Here is a 20,344-nt window from a genome sequence, read left to right as displayed (position 1 = left end):
TTTTTTTATTCAAACTATATTTTTACTAGTTATCTAGATTGTCTTTGAATTCATTAAATTGATCAGGTTATATAGAATTAACTCTCATACGGTTAAATTTTTTCTCTACTAGAAAAACATTAGGTGCGCCTGGATATTTCTTCTTTTGTTAAAAAAATGATCCGGCTTACAGCGTAGCATAAATCAACAATCTAGTCATTAATAAATAGAAATGTTTAGATTTTAAAATTATATTTAGATACTTGACTTTGTATTTAAAATTTGAATTATATAATTTAAAATTGAATTATCTTTGAATTTGAATTTTAAATTATGTACATTGAACATATATATATATTCAAAAGATTTTTGTAAAGAGGATAAAACATATGTATAAATTTAATATAAACCGAAGAAACAATTCAATTATTTTAATATATCTTTTAAATATTTCATTGACTAAATGGAAGAAAAATAGGATTTTTTTTCTCTATTAAATTGTTACAGTGAATAATGACAATTACCTTAACTAAAACACTTTAGCAATCACCGCAGCTTAACATTTTTTCCACCAACATCCTTAATTTTTTTTTTTTTTTTAATTGCAGCTTTCTAAAACTAAATTATTGATCAATTTATTATAATTTACTATAGAATGAACATATTTTAACAAAGGAGGATCAAAGTGTGTAAAACAAGAAGAAATTCTCATGACCAATCTTAAACTTGCTATAAAAAAAATTATATTTTTTCAACCTACTTTCCTTTATATAAAGTTATCATGATCTCAAACAATAATTATAATTTATTATTTTTATTTCACCATCACCATTCAAGTTGATTTTAAATTAAGCTTCACAATTCTTTAGGTTTTTTTATATAGAGTTATCATAGTCTCAAAACAAACGTTCTGACATTATATAGGTGCTTAGTTTTACAGGTAGAGGTTTTTTTTGTCTAATAATTAAAATAAAAATACTTTTTTTAAAAAAAGTTATTAAACCTAGATGAATTCATAACTTGATTCATGAGTTTGACAAATTAATTTAAGTTAATTGAGAATTGAACTTCATAAATTGTTTCGATTTGCTTTGTATGAGTTTATCGTGGTCTTAAATAAATATTTTGGCATCGAGTTGTTGTTTAATTTTGTGAACATCTTTTTCATCATATAATTAAGTAAAAAATAATTTAAAAAAACAAAATTACTAAACCTGGTAGAGTCTTTGATATGGGTTGCGGGGTTGGTGGGTTAAGCCACAAAACTTAGGTTAATTTAATATATTTTTTAAAATATCATCTTGAAATCTTCTTAAAGTCTAGCCATGTTCTTACTAGTTATTTAGTTTGTTTTTAGATTCATAAAATCAACCAAGTTGCAACAACTCTATCACTCTTTAATTTGAGACCTAGGTTAAGTAAATAGTCAAATTATAAGATTTTAAGTTTGATTTGTCAGGTCAGGTTTAACAACAATACCATAGAATTTCTTGTGACATGAATATTATGAATCCACGTGATATTATTATTTAGAGTTCCTAAAGCAAGGAGAAGCGTTAAAGATTGTTTCATGAATGCTATGAATCCACGTGATATTATTATTTTATTAGCTTCAGATTCTACGTTTCCAGTAAATAAAATCGTGTCTGTTAAGAGCTTACAGCAGATCATAGCATGAATCTTGGCTATTAATTAGCATTTTAGTTTCATTTTTATCTATTTAACTGTAAAGATGCTAATCAAAGAAAGTAATGAATTATCCCTTGTCTGTGCTGCCTTCTTGTAGTCTCTTCTCTGCAGTTTTAATTCCTTCTCTCTTTCTCTTCTTTAGAATTATCAATCTCCTCTCACGGTTCCCTTCTTCTTCTTCTTCTTTTTTTTTCTTTTTTTTTTTTTTAAATGTGGATGTCTGGGCTAATTTACATGCATCTCAACTAATCTCACATATCCTGAAATTAACGACTATGTAAGCTTCCAATCACCATTATATTAGTAACTACAGGACTCAAACCTAAAATCACATCAATAATAAATCTTTTAGTTCCAAACTCTTACAATTAAAATATCTAAACCACAAGTTCCCTTCTTTTATCTTTGTTCATTTTTTTTTTTTTAGTTTAACGTGGGTGTCCGGGCCAGCTTGCACGCACCTCGACTAATCCCACGGGTCCTGAAGTTAACGACCATGTAAGCCTCCAGTGACCATCATATGAGCAATCCAGGGCTTGAACCTGAGACCATAGAGGGAGCAAACCTCTTGGTCCCAAGCTTTTACCACTAGGCCACCACCTAGATGGTTATCTTTGTTCATTTTGAGCCATGGAGATGCTGTCTCAATGTTAACTCGCAAGCAATTTAAATTTATTTTGTTTTTTGTTTTTTTTTTATGTCTTTGGGTCTATTTTTTTTTCAGTTTTTCTTATATATATATATATATATATATTTTTAAAAAACAACATCAATAGTAAATCGATGAGAAAATTAATTAAATTTTTAAAATAAATATATTAATAGTTGGACGAATTGAAAGTATATTTTTGAATTTTAATTTGTTTAAAAAGATATTAAAAACAATAAAATTATCGTGCAAGCGTAAAAAAAAAAAAATACATTTTCTTTCATATTTTTTTAAAAGGAGATAAAAATTGAATTATAACACCTTTTATCAGCTTCAACATTGTAAAGGAAACCAAATCTTGGCGAAGGGAAAATGACAGAGCACCCTTTTTGTGAGGAACAACATCCTAAATTAAATTAAAGCAAGATGACGTAAACTGAGATCCTGGTAAATGGGTTTTTGCTGAATTTTGGTCCAATAGCGATACGGAATGCCGACACTAGGAGTGGGCTGAATATAACCGATGTGGGCTTGTACGGTTATTGGTCCAATAGCCTTATGGAATGCCGAAGCTCGGAGTGGGCTGAATATAACCGATGTGGGCTTGTACGGTTATTGGTCCAATAGCGATATGGAATGCCGACGCTCAGAGTGGGCTGAATATAACAGATGTGGGCTTGTACGGTTATCGGTCCAATCAGGTTCCAATTGGATAACGGCCTATAACATCGGCCCATTCAAATGCACTGTAACAAAGAGAAGGTTACAGTGCAGAATACCCTAACCGACGAACAAGATCATGACATTAAAGATACAGAATTTTATTTTGATTAAGTGTGTTTGGAAGTATGATTGTAATTATTTTTTAAAGTGTTTTTTATTTGAAAATATATTAAAATAATATATTTTTTATTTTTAAAAAATTATTTTTAATATCAGCGCATCAAAATGATTTAAAAACACGAAAAAAATATGAATTTCAAGCAAAGAAAGAAAGAAAAAAAAAAACAAGATCATGGCATTAAAGATACATAATTTTATTTTGATTAAGCCACCAGAAGCTGAAGGGAGTGAAAAAATAAAAAGATCAATGATAAGGGAAATGGGTAAACATTTTCAAGAAGATAAAAAAGCACCTAAACTTGTCAACCCTTGGACGTTGGTAAGTAAGTTTGCTCTGTACAGTGTCATTTAGGATTCAAACTAGTATTTGGCCTTCGTGTTTTGCCGTGAATTGAACTAACTTTTTTCAAATATTAAAAAAAAATAGAGAATTTTTTTAATATTATTATTAAATTTGATTAAACAAGTTAATCTTAAAATCTTCTCATCCCGTTTTTTTAAGTCGTGTGAGAGCCGATTAAATGTGAATCAATTGATTTTATAGGTTCAAAAAATAACTTAGATAAATAATAAAAACATGGCTTAATTTTTTTTAAAAATTTTAAAATAACAATATAAAAATAAAATTCAAACGTTATCAAATTAGATTGTCTCTCATGACCTCATGACCTGAGCTATAAATTTTTTTTTATATAGTCTTTTTTATCATTCATTAAAAAAAAAAAAAACACCACACTACCTTACCTTCATTAGCCATGCCAAATAGTTTTGGATTGAGTTGTAAATTGTTACAATCCACGGTAAATCAAAATTTAAATCAAAATCTAGAGTCACACTAAATAGCACTAGTCAAACACACCCCTCCTTTTAGTTTTTTATTTTTGATAACCTGGGGTGTCTGGGTCAGCTTACGCGTACCATGACTAATCTCCGAGCCCACTGAACATCCTGCAAGCCTAGTAAACAGGTAAGACACCGTGGTGATGACAGGCTGGTGTACAGAGAGGATCAAACTCGAGACAGTCGCAAGACAAGCCTTGCAATTGACCATTGAGCTAGACCCTCAAGTGCCTCCTTTTAGTTTATTTGTTATGATCGGAAGTGACCTTCAAGCTTGCCGACAGTTTTCAGCACCCCTCCTTTTAGTTTATTTGATATATAAACACAGAAGTATGCCTTATATATACACCACAAATTAATTGGTCAATTTAAAAAATATAACAACTCTTGACTTTGGGCTTCCCTCCAGGTGGCTTAAAAAGAATGGACATTGAATCCCAGTTGGACAGTGTACAGAAGGGGACCAGAAAATCCCTAGTGGCCGCGACTATGAGTGTGTTTGGTATTGCGGTAGCTTTTGTGGTTGTGGTTTGAAAAAAGTTGTTTTATAAAAAGTACTTTTAGTTGAGGTTGATTTGAAAAAATAGGTGTTTGGTTAAAACTGTGGTTGAAATTGAGGTTGAAGAAAAAGTAGTTTAATGTGTTTGGTTAAAAAAATGCTTTTCAAATTAAATTTATAAAATAATTATATATATATATATATATTAATATTAATGATTTTAAATTTAAATATTGTAGATTTAACTACTGTTATTACATCATAAAATAAATAATATTGATATCAAATATTTTTTTATTATTCCATTAAACTATGTGCAATGTCATCACATACGAAATCTATCCAACAATGACTATATTTTTCATGGTTTCTTAAGCGCGCAACAACAAAAACTGAATTTTTTGTTGCGTCATCAAGCGATTTTCTTCTAATTTTTTGAATAGAACACAATAAAAATAAAAATAAAAAACTGAATTTTTTTTAACTGGGCCGGACCCGGCAAGAACATAATTGGAATTGCGATCAAATTTCACAAATGTTACGTCATCATGCGATATCCTTCTAATTTATGTAGTGTTATTAAATAATATTAAATACTAGTTTTTCGAGTAAAACACAATTTAAAAAAAAAAATCAACAATTTCAGTACGTATAAAAATCATTCGGCAATAACTACAGTTTCCATGATTTATCCTGCGTGCAATAAAATTAAGTAAAATATTATCATGAATAAAATTAAGATTACAATACAAGTAAATTTAATTCACCTTAAACTAATTTTTTTAAAAAATTAAAAAAATAATATGAGTGCAATTAATTAACTACACTAGTTTTTCGGAAAAAAAAAAAAAAAAACTTTGGGTGTTGGTTAAAAAAAAAAAAAAAAAAAAACTGTTCACGTGAACAGTGCGGTGAATTAAAAATTCACCCGCACTGTTCACGTGAACAGTGCACAGTGGAGCATGCTCCACTGTTCACTGAACAGTGAGCCATGCTCCACTGTTGAGTTCCTTTCCACGACGAGAAGCAGCAAAATGCTGCTTCTCACAACCTGCGGTTTAATCTCTAATTTTAATGGGTCCCACCAGTTAAATGCGTTTTGTTTTCCTTAACCAAACGTTTCATGTGTGGTTGCGGGTGAACCTCACCCGCAACCACACTCCCAAACGGCCACTATAATTCCCTTGCCCTTTCCCTCTTCTCAAGTGTTGATTCTAATAACCAGATCTAGGTAGGTTAAAATTTGATGAGGATCTATTGCAGATAAATTCTATGGATTATTTAGCGGATTTATTTATTTATGAATCAATGGGATTGGTTGAAGCCTAAAAAAAAATCTAGTTGTGTTAAGCTATAATATCAACTTAAAAAAATCATAATTTTTTATTAATTGTTGGACTAAGCTCAAAATTTTATAGGATTTTCTAGATAATGTTTTTCTTATAATAACTACGTGGATTATCGGATTTTTAGATATCAAAAATCTCATCAAGGCCTTCGGTTTTAGTAGTTTTTGTGATTTTTCTTATTATTTTTGAATTTCATACTTATTTCTTTTGTAATTTTAGGTTTTTGTTTCCGAGTTGAGATAGAGTTTTTAGTCTATTTAAAATTTTGTAAAACCTTTTAAAAAGACATATTGCATTAATTATTATTATTTTTAAAAATAAACTTATAAATTTAGAGTTAAAATCAATAATTCTTTTATCTTATAAAAAATAATGTGTTGTTCGATTATTATTGATATCTGCAGATTCTAGCAGCGTCACCTTCATTTAAAAAAGAAAAAGAAAAAAAAGAGAAGAACATTGAACTGCTCCAAGTCAATAATTAAATACATTATAATTTCACTTGTGAAAATGATGAGGTGCTCTTGACTTTTTGAAAGATATTATATTCTGATATTCTATGTATAGATCTTGTCATTGACTCTAAATCCCATTATTTGAATTGGGTTAAATAAATAAAATATTAATAATTAACATTTATTTTACCATTAAGGAAAGTCATTCTTTGCAAGCTCAAGACATCAAGAGAGCTGGTAACACAGGCAACATGGAAGCAGGAGAAAAGAAGAGCTTCTTATCAGAAACAGAAAAAGAAGAAGAAAAGGAAATAGGCTTTGACCTCCAGCTTCTTATAAATTGTTGATCCTCAATATTTAATTATAAGATGACACCTCATCACTAATTATCATTTAAGCAGACATTCTAATACTTAATTAATTCACCTAACCTTACTACAAAGTACATGCAAGAGGACATAGCTGATTTAAGACAGCACATACAAGTTATCAGACAATTATTCCTATGTTGAAAAATTCCATGATTTCCTGTCGCAAGGAAAAGAAGAAGAAGGTTTTTAGATGCAACGACACATAGCACTGGCGGACAGATCATAAGCAAGGCGCATCATTACGAAGTAATTAAAGAACCAAACTAGCTAATTAATTTCCCTGATGAAATGCGATTAAGATTAAGAAAAATACTGTCTTAAACAAATTGCAACCCATGCCGAGGAACTTGGAAGATAAAATGGATTGAGTATGGAGAAATCATATAAAAACCCTAGCTAGGGCATGCTTTGCTTATTGAAAATTTCCCAACGAAAAGGAAAATATTATTGTTTGCCAATTAGAATACAAGAAACTGGTTTCTCTTGGAAACCGCTTTGCATACTGAAACAATTTTGTTCGGTTTAGTTTAATTGGTTTTAAATTTTTAAAATTAAAATTGAATCAAACTATAATTATTTTTGGGTTTTCTGATTAGTTAATTTAATTTTATTGATTTAATCGGTTTTTCAGGTTTGTTTTTCATACCCCTGATCAATAAAAAGAGCTATTTTCCTGTTTTTTTAATATTGAGCTTAGATAAACATCTCACTAAGCTTGTCCCGCTTAATGTAAAGGGTGCCGAGCATTCAAGGCCTTAAGCCAATATAAAGGTGGTTAATGACGGTGCTAAGTGTGCTAGCTATTGGGTTCACAGGCTGAATTGTTGAACATGATATATAGGGTTTTAATTTATCCAGAGATTCACTTAGACACATGTGCATCTTTTATTGGTCAAAGTATTATAAAAACATATCATGTTATAATTAAGCAAACGAAAACATACTAGAACTAACGATATTATTGCATTGAAATATTTTCATAGCGAAGGCACGTGGTATTCGTGCAATTATGAAAATTCCCACAATCTAGTTTGAATACAAGAATGCCGAATGAAGAAGGAAAAAAGAAAAGAGTAATCGCATAATTATTTCATGAAAATACAATTCCATCATTAAATTGCTAGCAAGGCACTTGCAAGAAACAGCAACATAAGGTGTTGAATATCCTCAGAGAATGGAGCAACGGCCAAAATCCTGATAATAGGATGTGAACCCAATGGCAACTACCTCACACTGCTTACAGCAACTGGGGAAATTATCATGATGTTTTGGTTTTTCAGTTTCCATGTCTTCTTTCTTATACGGGCCAACGCTAATGAAATTCGCCACCTTTCCAGCTTTTCTGAGTTTATTAACCAACACCCCTGGGTCTACGATTCCAACCACTATCATTGTTCCCTTTTCACTATTTATGGCAATCTTGTCAATTCCTGCAATCAAATTCCAAAATAAACTTGTAATTAATATTAGTGTTTACTAACAGTTTTCATATATACATGCATGCGGATGGAATGCCTTTGGAAAATCCCTCGGCAAAATATATATCTTTTATAGAAAATTGTTAGCATTGCAATGACACACACACACACACAGAGACACGATTTGCGACAGCATATGCTGTTGCAGAATCCATGAAGAAGACGCTCGCAAATGCGGTCACAAAACGGGCGGTTTCTCTTATAGCCAGCGACATGTATGTATATATATGGCTTTTGATCAATATTGTTATAAATTAAGACCTTCGTTTTTGGCAACCGTTTTCATCAACTCCTTCTTGCACTTCATGCAGTTGATATTAACCTTCAACACTGTTTTCTGCAAAAGATGTAATGAAAAAACATATGGTTGAGGTGGCAATATATATTAAGAGATCAAAAGCTGCAAGTACTGCTAGCTAGGGTATAAATATTACAGCTGAAGTTTGCTTGTGGTTGTGATACGTACCTTCATGGTGGCACAAGGAATGTATTGCAAGCACTGTATGTAATCTGAACTGGTATATATCACTGCTAGATTGATACAGAAATGAACCCTTTTATAGGCGTCCAAATGGCTAACCTCACTATTGACAATTTGACATTGATAGTCTCTAGCTCGTATCATTTTTTTATTATTTATAAAAAAACATATTTTATAAGAATATTGGATATTAAGTAAATCCCAGGTCAATAATATACAACCGACAATGTTTAGTGTGTGTGTTTGTATATATTCCGGCTGAGGAAAATAGTGCATGATGCTAGAGTCAAAGGTAGTGTTTGGTAATTATTTTGAAACAGGAAAGTTTTTTTTTTTTTTTTTTTTTAAGTATAAAAATTCATTCTAACACTATTTTGAGACATATTTATTTATTTTATTTATTTTCTTTTCAATTAAGTATATTTTTGTCTTTTTTGTATTTTTTTTATCTTCATATACTAACCAAATACAAAAAAATAAAATAAAAAAAATACTCAACTTAATTGATAATATATAACTATAGTTAGCAATATCAAATTGGGTTAAATATCAATTATATATGATATGGATTAAAAATGTAATTACTTGGTGGAATAACCAAGTTTTGACTTGGTGGAAATTGGAAAAAAAGAATGGAACAACAATAAATTAACATTATATAATTAGCAATATTTTTTATAGTGAATTTCCAAATGCTATATATCACTTACTCACTTTTTCATTCACATTTCTCGTGTAAAAAAGTAGATGTAAGAGTAATTCTACCACGCACCAATAAATAAATAACATACATATAGTATTCACCATATATTAAAAAATATTATAGAATAATATAAATTATATCTTGAAATTTTATCTAATAGTTTAATAGTTTAAGTTATTGGATTGAATTGATTTTTTGATATGGTATCAAAACCTTGTTTACTAAGCGATAATGAATTTGAATCTTACCATCTTTATTTATTTGATAAAAATTAAACATAAAATAATGTAAGTTTATGTAAATTTTAATTTCAAATGACTTTCACTTAAAGTCATATATTAAAATATAATATAAATTATATTTAGAAGTTTTACCATAATCATTTAAATTATTAAATTGAAATAGTTATTTTTTTTTTTAAAAAAAACACCTTCACAGGTAATATAATACTACTATATTGAGTTGCAAGATTAGTCTCCTCTTGGTGGTCCCTAAACCGAAGAATTTTACGATGATGAAGTTATGTTGTTATAATTACCAACACGTGCAGCAGTTGCTAATCGCTGTTTAAGTACCTTAAAGTCTCTTCACCTCAACAAATCATTTGAACTTTCGATGCTCATTTCCCACGTTTCATTGAAACAATTTAGAAGTTAACGAACGAACGTTTTTTGGGTCAGCCTTTTCAAGCTGGTAGATTAATTGACTTGTAAGCCTGTAATGATAGTCACAGGCTGTATTATTATATGTACACATGGATATGAAAGCTGTTTTTTTTTTTTTTATTAATTTTCCTGTCGACTTGGGACAGCCAATCTCCGGGAACGATGGATGGTTGACATGATAAACAAAATGAAGGAAAGTAGGAACACAAGATCAGTTCTCGACTTGACCCCGCCGACATGGAGTGGTCTGATTTATTAGCAAGGTCTTGAGCCTGGACTTTCGTGTCTGAAGCACATGATGCCATGACTGGAGGGAGTATTTTTAATGAATCTTTCTGTGTCGAATTACTTAAAGACGAATTTAGTTGCAAGTGATCATTATGTAATTGATTAATTGAAAATTGATGCATTTTTTTTCTTTAACATAGCGCCGATACTTTAGTTACGGTTTAGTGGCCGTGACCGGCTACCGATGATCAGACTAATTGCCCGTTTGGCATTGCGGCCAAACCGGTTTTTTGAAAAAAAAAATTTTTTTTTTTTAACTAAAATTAAATGTGGTTTGTATTTTTTGGATCGTTTTGATGTGCTGATGTCAAAAATAATTTTTTAAAAATAAAAAAACATTATTGGCATGCTTTTCAGCACGAAAAACTATTTGAAAAGCAACCACTACCACACTTCCAATCACAAATGTGATCTACACTACAATACCTACACGCTAGAAAGATGAAACCATGATAAACCATAAAAGCTATCGATCTTCATGCTCCAAATCGATGTGAAGCATTATCACGAGACCTGACCCAGGGCACACCCAGTCCAAGGTCCCGGTCAGATGATCAGATCCAAACAATTGAACTCTTTTTTTTTTTTTTTAATAAAAAAAAGGCCTCAAACAAGTAAGAAAAAACTGGGTTTTTCATCGAGCTAATCTGGGTCAAGTCTCGAGTTTTTACATGTCACCGGTTTGACCAACCAAGTCACGCAGAATCTCATAACCATGATGTGAAAAGGGCACTCTTAAAATCGTCCAGAAAGAAGTTTAATTTCAATTGAAAAGCAGACTAGCGCAAGGATACTTTCACAAAAATAAAAAAAACCATCAGCTATTCAACAGTTTAATCCACAAGACATGCTATTATGTACCAGCTAAGTTTAAGTCAGAGCAGCAGTATATTTACTGAAGATGGAATCGGAATGGATGGATTGCATTACAAAGGACAAAATGCATAAATTAGACACCAGATAGTGGAGTCGTTGCTCATGGACACATTGCACGGTTTTAATTCCGGCAATGAACTGCCACCCATGAAGCTTGCTCACAGATAGATGAGACGGGCTTTTGAAGTTTATGGATTTTATTTTCTTCATCCTACTTTTTGGAACAAGTTTTGGTTGATTGCTCGTTCCTCATAATATCCCAAGCAATGAAAGACGCAAACAGCCTGAAAGAACAAACAAGGAGCTCCAAAACATTGAAAACGGTATTGTTTCGAACAAAAACAAAGTTGTAACCGTGATTTCAATAGAAGGAAATGGGCGAGGTACTCCTATGAAGCCTTGGCCTGCAACACCCGGCACCGGTATTCTCCCAATGCCCAAATGGGGAAAATGTCCCTGTAGGCAGCATATGTTATCATACAATTCCTATTGAAAACTCCCATGATTTCCTGTGACGAGGAAAAGAAAAGAAAAGTTTCAAGTATATGGATAGCATTGGAGAACAAGGACCTTCAAAGATAGAGGATACGAGCAAAAGCACATGACCATAAGAAGTAAATAATCAAACTCCGCCACAATGATGATTAGGATAAAGAAGTGTTTAAATAGCAGGTATGGAATAACCTGCTGCGGAAAGTCTCCATTTTCCATCTGGGAATTTATTAAATATCTTGCTGCACGGTGCAACGGTTCTGGCTCTCTCTCAGCCTGCATATTTAATAGGATATCCAATAAAATTGCATGCACGCAAGAAAAATAGAAGTTTCTAGCAAATGAATACCATGGTATGCTATTATGATATCAAATAACCCATGTAATTAATTGATCATGTATAGTTAGATTATGAATGAAGTCATCGTGTTTCAACATTATTACAATAGAGATGGCATTCATTTTTTTTCCCCTTCCAAATCCTGACGACTTCTAGCTTGATACCAGTAAATTTTAAGAACTTCAGGTGATATTTTACTCCATGTATCAAATGAAGTGGTAATAAGATGCGGTATAATTCAATGTCAAAGCAGTGAGATTCACCATACCTGCCCAGCTTCAATGAGAGACAACATAGCCCATGCTGTATTTACCACATGAGCTCTGTTCCCTTCAATATTTGAATATATCTGTACAAAAGAAAATATTAAAACAAGAGCTATATGCAATAAAAACCTTGAATTGAACAAAATAATATGATTATAACATAAGAACATGAGAAGCATTAATGATAACAAATTACGTGCATCAGGGGTGGGAGAAAAGGAAACAAATACTTGACAGTAAAAACATCTAACCTTGTTTTGACATGAAAGATAACTCTCTCCCCAACCACCAGAAGAACACTGTTTGGACAGCAGAAAATCACAGGCTTTACGAATGCTAGAGCTATTATCGAAGTTTTTTCCAGCAGCCACCAGCCCTTTTATGCCAAACCATATGCCATAGGTGAAGCAAACACCCCATGAGCCATACCTGTTGAGCAATTATAGATATTAAAGGACTACTTATTTCTTCAGTTGAATTTAATGAAACTATGTATCTTCGGCACTTGAAGAAATTGTTGAATGGGCTATCTTTACAAGTGATAGAAAATAAGAAAGCAGTGATACACATTAATGACTCCATAATCAATTAGTCCTCCAAAGACAGGTTTTTAATGGAAGAGGACAAACCATGAGCCATCCTTCTCCTGGATACTTTCAATGAACATAGTCGCCTTTCTGATACAACTATCTATTTCTTCTGACCGGTGTCCAGGATATAATTTCTTAAACGATGTCAAAGCTTGAATTGCAGCTGAAGTACATTCAACATATCTATAGAAATGCCATAGTTAGCATTTAAATGAAGTAGTGAAATGGACAAAAAAAATATCGCAGCCAATTTAACTCAATTTGCTGATATCTTACGGGTAATCAATGACAATGTCACCAAAAGTTTCAGCTGGGTTGATCAACTGACAATGGCAATGTGAAAAAAAGAAGAAGAAGCGATTAGATATATAATCCAATTGCAATGATAGATTAGAGTTAAGAAGTTCATTTCCAGTTCAAAGAAAAAAAAATGGCGGCGTTGTGATTCACTGTATAACATGCACTGTGCAACAGATGATTTCTTCAAGCGAATCTACAAACTGATGACTCAAATACTGCCCATGCTCACTTGTAATCATTGACATCAAACATCAATTCAGAGAGCTTTATGCCAGAGGTGAAATACCAAAAAATTCAGTTAGGATTTAGTTTAGCAAGGGCTCACATTATGCGCCCAGGTGAACATGGTTTTCTATAGTCCTAAGCTTCATTATCGGCCACAAATGATAGAGAAAACATAGTAAGCAAATTCAAATGAACCAATTTATGGGCAGGAGATTTTCTCTTTGGATAACAAAGGCATCAAAACAACCTCTACCTGCATAAGAAGCTTGAAAACAAGGCCTAGTGATCATGGTATGTATATTAAAACATTTAATATGACATGAGGGTAGAGATTATAAAAGAACATACTTTGAACTAATCCCATGCCAAAATTATCTTCATTAAATACAGAGTTGTGAAATAGCAATAAATGCAATTGTCAAGGTGACTACCTCTAACCAGCTGTAAGATCTCGTGAGCTCATATGTTGCAAAACCACCATCCCCATTCTACAGAAAGCAGGAAAAGAGCATTCAGTTGCATAAAAAAAAAGTTGTCCCTTGAATAGAGTGCTGTTAAGAGCAATCTCTGAAAAAAAAAAACATTCCAAATGACCGTCACTTTGTTTCATAACAATAGATGTTTCCCTAATCCCTACTCCTGCAAAGTGCCCAACATTCTGTCATAGCATTTGCATATCCAAGAACCACTTTCTTCTGCATAGTATCAAAATTCAAAATTCAAGTAAAAAGAAAAAAGAAATTCCATAAAAATTTATGACAGTATGCCATCACCCTAAAAAAAAAAAAGAACAAATGCAAATCAATCAGGAGACTTTTCAAGTCCTCAAATCAGCAAAAGTTCATTAAAGGAGATACATCTCCTTCAATAATTTTCCCAGTCCCTTTTTGAAGAATACTAGTAATAATCATGTAACATTGAGAAAAATCATATTTTGAATACATTCTATGTTAATAATAAAAAAAGGATTAGACAAAAAAAAACAGAGAAAATAATGGTTAAAAGTCTTGGGCAAGAAAATTTGCGGTTGCTGGTTTGAGTCTCAAGGGCAATCATTTCATACAAATATCCTAAAAAATAGGGCTCTCTCCAAATTCTTCCTTCCAGAACTCCAATATGGTGGGACCATATCAATGTGATGGCCCTTGGTATAGTTGTAATATTGGAATTTTATATCTTTTGGCATGTTTAAACACGCAGAGCATATTTGTTACAAAGTATGAATAACTCTGTTGTCCCATTAATGCAGACTTCGAGATACATTCACACCCAAGATCATAAAGTCATCAATTACCTGTAATGAGAGGATGATATTTACTGCATCATAAAACTGGTTTGTGACTAACGGTTCCCCAACAATCTCAGATGGAATTTTTGATAATAAGAGAGCAGCCTGTGAAAGATTGGATATATTACAAAAATAAAACAAGCATAATGAGCACTTTTAATTTGATCAAGCCATTACTTTTAGTCCCTCTGCTGTGCAATCTGAGATTGGCCATCCATGATCTGCAGTTGAGAAAGGCCATGCACCTTTGGAAATATGGCGATACCAGAAATGAAGATCTCCAGGGCAATCTTCCAAAACCTTCAAAGCAAAGAAAAATGGATCAACAAGGATGGAGTTAGATTAGTTAAGAGACAACATAATAAAAGCTCTCCCACAAGAAACAACAATAAATTAAGAAAAAAACACACCTGTGAATTTTTAACGAATGCATGTGCTTTTTTTAAAGGTGGACTGTATTCCTCAACAAGATTAGTTGAAATAATTGCTTGAACAGCAAAAGCAGTGTCCCACAATTGACTTCCATTGTAACCCTGGAACAAAATTATCATGTCTACTGTAGCTGGTAATTTCAGCCTCATAACACACAACATAACAAAACATAAGAACCCAAAGCTATTGCCCATGGAACCTCACGAGTTTTCAATGACATAGCACCCACACATTGCAAGGACAGCAAACAAAATGAGTTAAAAAAGTGATGCAAGATATTTTGGTCAAACACATCCTTTCATAACAACATAAATTTTGATCCGATGGTTGAATTGGGATGAAATTTTGCTGGAAGGTTCTGGAGGCCATGTTTCCTATAGCATATTAAACCCGGCCTGGGACCTAGTCCTCCCAACCACTGGCCCAAGCCAGGTTGCAAAAAAAGGTCAACATGAAGTTGACCTGAAACAATGCCACTTTAACTTTTTTAAAAGAAAAAAAATTGATATTTCGTTTTGATTGACCTGAGTCAACACACCCAACTCGAAACCCTAGCCTGAGTTGAGTCATGTGCTAAGCCGAGTTTAATAACTTTTTTTTATAGGGTCTGATTTTTATAGTCATCTAAGGTCATTAAAACTCCCAAATTTGGCCTAGAAGTTGCCATTTGGAATTTGCTATATTTTCCCAATTGATTTAGGATTCTTTTTCCTTTTTAGTTTAGAACTCTTTTATTATTTTTCTAGCATTGTTTAAAACGTTTTTCCTAGTATATAAGCAGCCTAAGGGAACTTTAATATTCAATTTTGATAAGAGAAAATATTAAGTAATAAAAATTCGAATTAGGGTTTTCATGGTTGAGATTCTTTTCGGCAAAATTTTATATTTTTGTGCTTATTGTCATTCTTATGTTATTTCTGTCAGCGTTTATTGATATCAAAGCCCAACAATTTGGTTAGTGCTATGCACTAGAATAACCATAACTTTAAATGGGTTTTAAAAGTTGGTCATGGATCTGTGACCACTCTCTTCGTGATTTCTTAGGTTCCTCACCTTCACTAACTAATGGGTAAATTATGCAATTTGTTTATGCATTTCTTCTATCGCTAGTTCCTAAAAGTCTTTTTCTTGACGGGAATCGTCCTCAACTCCTACACGAGAACGTCATGCTCTGCGTCCTCTTTCAGAGGCAAGGGCGGATAAGGCAGTCTCTTGATTTGAATGAATATCATGAAGAAATAGGGTTTCATAAAAAAAACTCTTTTGAGTTTGTGTAGGCAGAGGAGTTTATCAATTGGTTGAATGATTTAAAAAATGGTGGGCTTTTGGTGATTCCATTTATGTCGAGATAAATGTGAATAGTTACTCTCCCTCAATTTATAATTGTTATTTTAATAATGATTATAATGATAATAATAGCATAGACAATTATAGTAATGGAAGCGATAATGTCATCGATGATATCCTTGTTAATAAGTTAGAGATTACGTGCAAAGAGAACATGGAATGTACTCAACAATTTTTTTTAATTGATTTATGGTATGTTAATCCCTTTGATTACATATTTACTATTATCACAATGATAGATTTGTTCAAAGATTATATTGATACAATACTTATTGATGAAAGACTAAAGTTGATATCTAGAATTGTTGTACATCTTGAGCGAAGAAAGAATAGGAGTTGAAGAGCCTTAATTGGACATGCACAAGATCAAGGCAGAAATAATTTGAACTCGAGGATATATCTTTCCAACACAAGAAGACTAATACAAGAGATGTTGGTCAAACACGCAGCCTTATGGTAACGGGCTTAAATCCCGATCCAACAATTGGATCAATATGAAATTTTGCTAGGAGATTCTAGGGGCCATATTCCCTACTAGGTTTGGTTTTGGTAGCCATTTGAGGTTGTTAAGACCTGCCATTTAGCCTAGAAGTTAGTATTCAAGATTTGTTATATTTTCCTAGTTAATTTATGATTCTTTTCTTTTTTAACTAAGAAAGCAGCCTAGAAGAGCTGTAATATTCAGTTTTGATTAGAGAAATTATTGAGTAATAAAAATTTGAATTAGGTTTCTTGTGGTTGAGACTGTTTTAGGCAGAATTTTGTCTTTCTTTGTGCTTGTTGTCTTTCTTGTGTTGTTTATGTCCGTATCAAAAAGCCAACTCATTATATTGCAAATTTTTGCAAACTACAACTTGTGTGGGTGACTTTTCCCCATTTTGAACTCCCGCCCACAGGTTGCAAAAGCACCAACTAGAAAAAAAGAACTTGAGACAAAGAATGTGGAAATTAGGATTACGACCTGCATTTTCATTCCATCTTCAGCAAGCCAGAGGTAATCTTGTATTCTAGGAATGTGCAACTTGAAAGCTTCCGAGTTAGGGTCTTCCACCCAACAACAAAGCATATTTAACACCTGTATACCAAAAAACAAACAGGTTAGAAAAACAAAGAAAGACACCCACTGTCCCCTACTGATGGCATTGCCCTATGCGCATGGAGCTACTGCTAAATACTAGCAAAAAAAGCCATATACATAGGGAGATGATTTCAAGAAAATGAAAGGAACCAAAGAAAAGTGAATAAAATCATCTCAAAGAGACATCTAAACAAGCACTAAATGTATCAAATTTGTTGTGGATCTTGAAAAGGATAGAACATATTAACTTTAAATGATCATTTTCCCTTCACAGTTTCAAATTAAGCATCAACTTTTGCAAACATTAACAGAATTGAAACGTATACCGTATTTACAGGTCCCTCCAAAATTTCAAATTAAGTATCAACTTTTGAAAGCATTAACAGACTTGAAATGTATACCTTATTTACAGGTCCTATGCAAAGATAACGAGTATTTTCATCTTCATAGTGTATGTGCTCCATTGCAGTACAAAGGGCCTTTTCTCTCAACTTCTTTCCAGGCCAATGCATTAGAACAGGTTCAGCAGCCTTGTCAAGCAATGCCCAAAGTACATCTTGCACCAGAGGGTGAGGGTAATATAAGTCCTCCTGCAAAAGATCACTATTTTAAGCAACACAAGGTGAAATTGCACCCAAAAAAAATCCAGGAGAAATAAGGAGCGTAACAGCTCTTATATTAATCATTACAAGTCCTGGAGCCGCACCATAGTAGAACTTAAAGTTGGTATTGAAAATGTCATCATCTACCAAAATTAATCACTTTTTGTTGCATTTTTTCCAGGATAAAGCATCATGGGATTTAGCATGTCATGGATGGAAGGATTCTTTGCATATAATATTTGTATACTATTAATATTTTTCATCTCATTTGACTAATAAATCACAGTATCCTGTACCACACATCTTATGCATATTTAAGACAGACTTTACCATATGTCAAGCAGAAACACCAAATAAGATGTTTGCTCATCTCAGAGGCATGTCCTAAAGATTCACTAAAAATCTTCACATAATGTTAATGGTGTAAGAAATGAAAATGTAAATTAAGTACTTTAAAACTTTAAGAAACCAATTTTACCAACCTTTGCACATAGGGTGCGCGCTTGATTCCATTCTATTTCATGATATGGGACAGTGAACAGCTCCTTTCGCAAAGATAAAATTGTTGGTGTGATTGGGCCAACAAACCTCTTCCCATATAAGTAGGACATAGGCAGATAGACCATCCGGCAGTGACACCACATCCTTCCTGCAGAGGGGAAATACTATTGTTTCAATTTCCACTCATATGAACATGCATAAAAGCACACTCCCATGATACTCAGATCTATATATTGTAAAATACATAGAAAACCAATACAAAAAGGAGATGTAAACTGGCAAGAACCTGGATGAACTGGGAGCAAATAAGGAAGAAGCCACATCTCAGGGGGCATTGGATTATTTCCAGACCACTCAAACACTCCAAGTACCTATTGCCATCAATCAATACTTAAAACATCAAACAAAAACCCCTAAACAAAACTAAAACTCAAAACCAACTAGAAACAGGGTTTTATTACTGAACTGAAAGCCACATTTTCCCCCATGATGTTATCATAGTCGCACCACCATGATTCAAAATCCAATCACGTCCTTTCTCCATCGCACCTTCTCCATCATTCGGCCCTTCTCCAAGCAACCTTAAAGTAACATAATTCAACACCGAACCAAACATCGTACTCGGTCCCTCAATATGCAAACCCCATCCCCCATCTCTGTTCTGCAAATTCCATACATCTCCACATTCAAAATTTTGAAAAATCTTACTAAATTCTAATAAAGCTAATTTGTTTTTTTAAAAAACAATCACATGCCTGATGATTGTAAAGGTACCGAATTATCTCCTTTTTATGTTCTCCTGATAACACTGCATGTAGTGCTCCAGTAATTGACAAAGTGATCACCTAATAACCCATCAATTAACAAACAAAAATAAAATCAATTAAAAAATAAATAACTCAAAACTCTTTAAGAAAAGTTAAATTAAATTAAACTATGGATTACCAATCCTGGCATAAGAAACATAGGACCACCATAATCACCAGGCCAGTGTCCATCATGAGCTTGAATACTCGAATAATAATCCAAACCTCTCTTCAACGTAGTAGTAACCGCCTCCTCCGTAACTTTCTCACTCTCCTTCAATTTCACCTGCGGCAACACTTCCGACACCGGATTCTCCTTCTCAAACTTCACAACAACAATATTACCACAATGCCACTCGTTATAATAATAATAATTATTATTATTTATTGTTTATTTAAATTTAATTTACCTGCATGCGCATGATTAGATCTGCACTATGCTTGCATTGAAACCGATTTTTAGTGAAGTTCTGACGCGCATTTTCGATCTCTGAGATCTCTTCGGGAGATAGAGTTAGTTTCGGATCGAATTCCCAAATCTGTCTTCCAATATGATCATTATTTGTTCTTAGCCATGGATTTCCTCCTGCTGCTATCTTCAACCTCCACATTTCCAATCTCTATCAAAGGCGCAAACAATTATTAGCGTTTGATTTCTACTTCCAGAAATCAGAAGCGGAAGAGAAAACGCGATACGATTGTATAATAAGCTAAGCAATGAGACACGGAAGTAAGAGTACTGGAGATTCTGTTTGATTCTCGGGAAAAAGTTACTAAAAAAATTAGAGAAAAAGTTTGTACCCTTTTGTATGCTGGAAGGACGCCGGAGGAGAGAGCAGACGGGTGTTTCCGTGTTGCGTATTCAGATTCTAGAAGGAGTGAGAAAATGATATCCATATAGACCCCTTAATT

The 20,344-nt window shown here is 32.8% G+C and overlaps 1 protein-coding gene across 1 annotated transcript; it reads right to left on the bottom strand.

The window, feature by feature from the left end:
• Nucleotides 1-11,083: 11,083 nt before the first annotated feature.
• LOC118053414 (cycloartenol synthase) lies at nucleotides 11,084-20,344 on the bottom strand. Its single transcript, XM_035064664.2, has 19 exons — nucleotides 20,234-20,344; nucleotides 19,843-20,052; nucleotides 19,572-19,757; nucleotides 19,382-19,471; nucleotides 19,093-19,287; nucleotides 18,913-18,997; nucleotides 18,608-18,774; nucleotides 17,925-18,113; nucleotides 17,407-17,520; nucleotides 15,077-15,199; nucleotides 14,844-14,966; nucleotides 14,673-14,771; nucleotides 13,810-13,866; nucleotides 13,130-13,176; nucleotides 12,893-13,036; nucleotides 12,515-12,692; nucleotides 12,266-12,346; nucleotides 11,850-11,933; nucleotides 11,084-11,674 (listed from the first exon to the last, which is right to left on the bottom strand). Exons 1-19 carry the CDS (start codon nucleotides 20,327-20,329, stop codon nucleotides 11,555-11,557), a joined length of 2,388 nt encoding a protein of 795 aa, XP_034920555.1. The 5' UTR covers nucleotides 20,330-20,344; the 3' UTR covers nucleotides 11,084-11,554.

Source organism: Populus alba, chromosome 6 (assembly GCF_005239225.2).
Source record: "Populus alba chromosome 6, ASM523922v2, whole genome shotgun sequence".
NCBI classification, from domain to species: Eukaryota; Viridiplantae; Streptophyta; class Magnoliopsida; order Malpighiales; family Salicaceae; genus Populus; species Populus alba.
The sequence above is the reverse complement of the archived record's forward strand: the minus strand, read 5'-3'. Positions and strand labels throughout refer to the sequence as shown.

Bases quoted from the DNA above. Each gene is read 5' to 3' on its own strand.
- LOC118053414 (XM_035064664.2), bottom strand. From the start codon at position 20,329: ATGGATATCATTTTCTCACTCCTTCTAGAATCTGAATACGCAACACGG. The intron at 19,472-19,571 runs GTAATCCATAGT...ATGGGTTATTAG, and splicing joins TGTTTCTTATGCCAGGATTG to GTGATCACTTTGTCAATTAC. The intron at 11,934-12,265 runs GTATGGTGAATC...TTAAATATGCAG, and splicing joins CTCTCATTGAAGCTGGGCAG to GCTGAGAGAGAGCCAGAACC.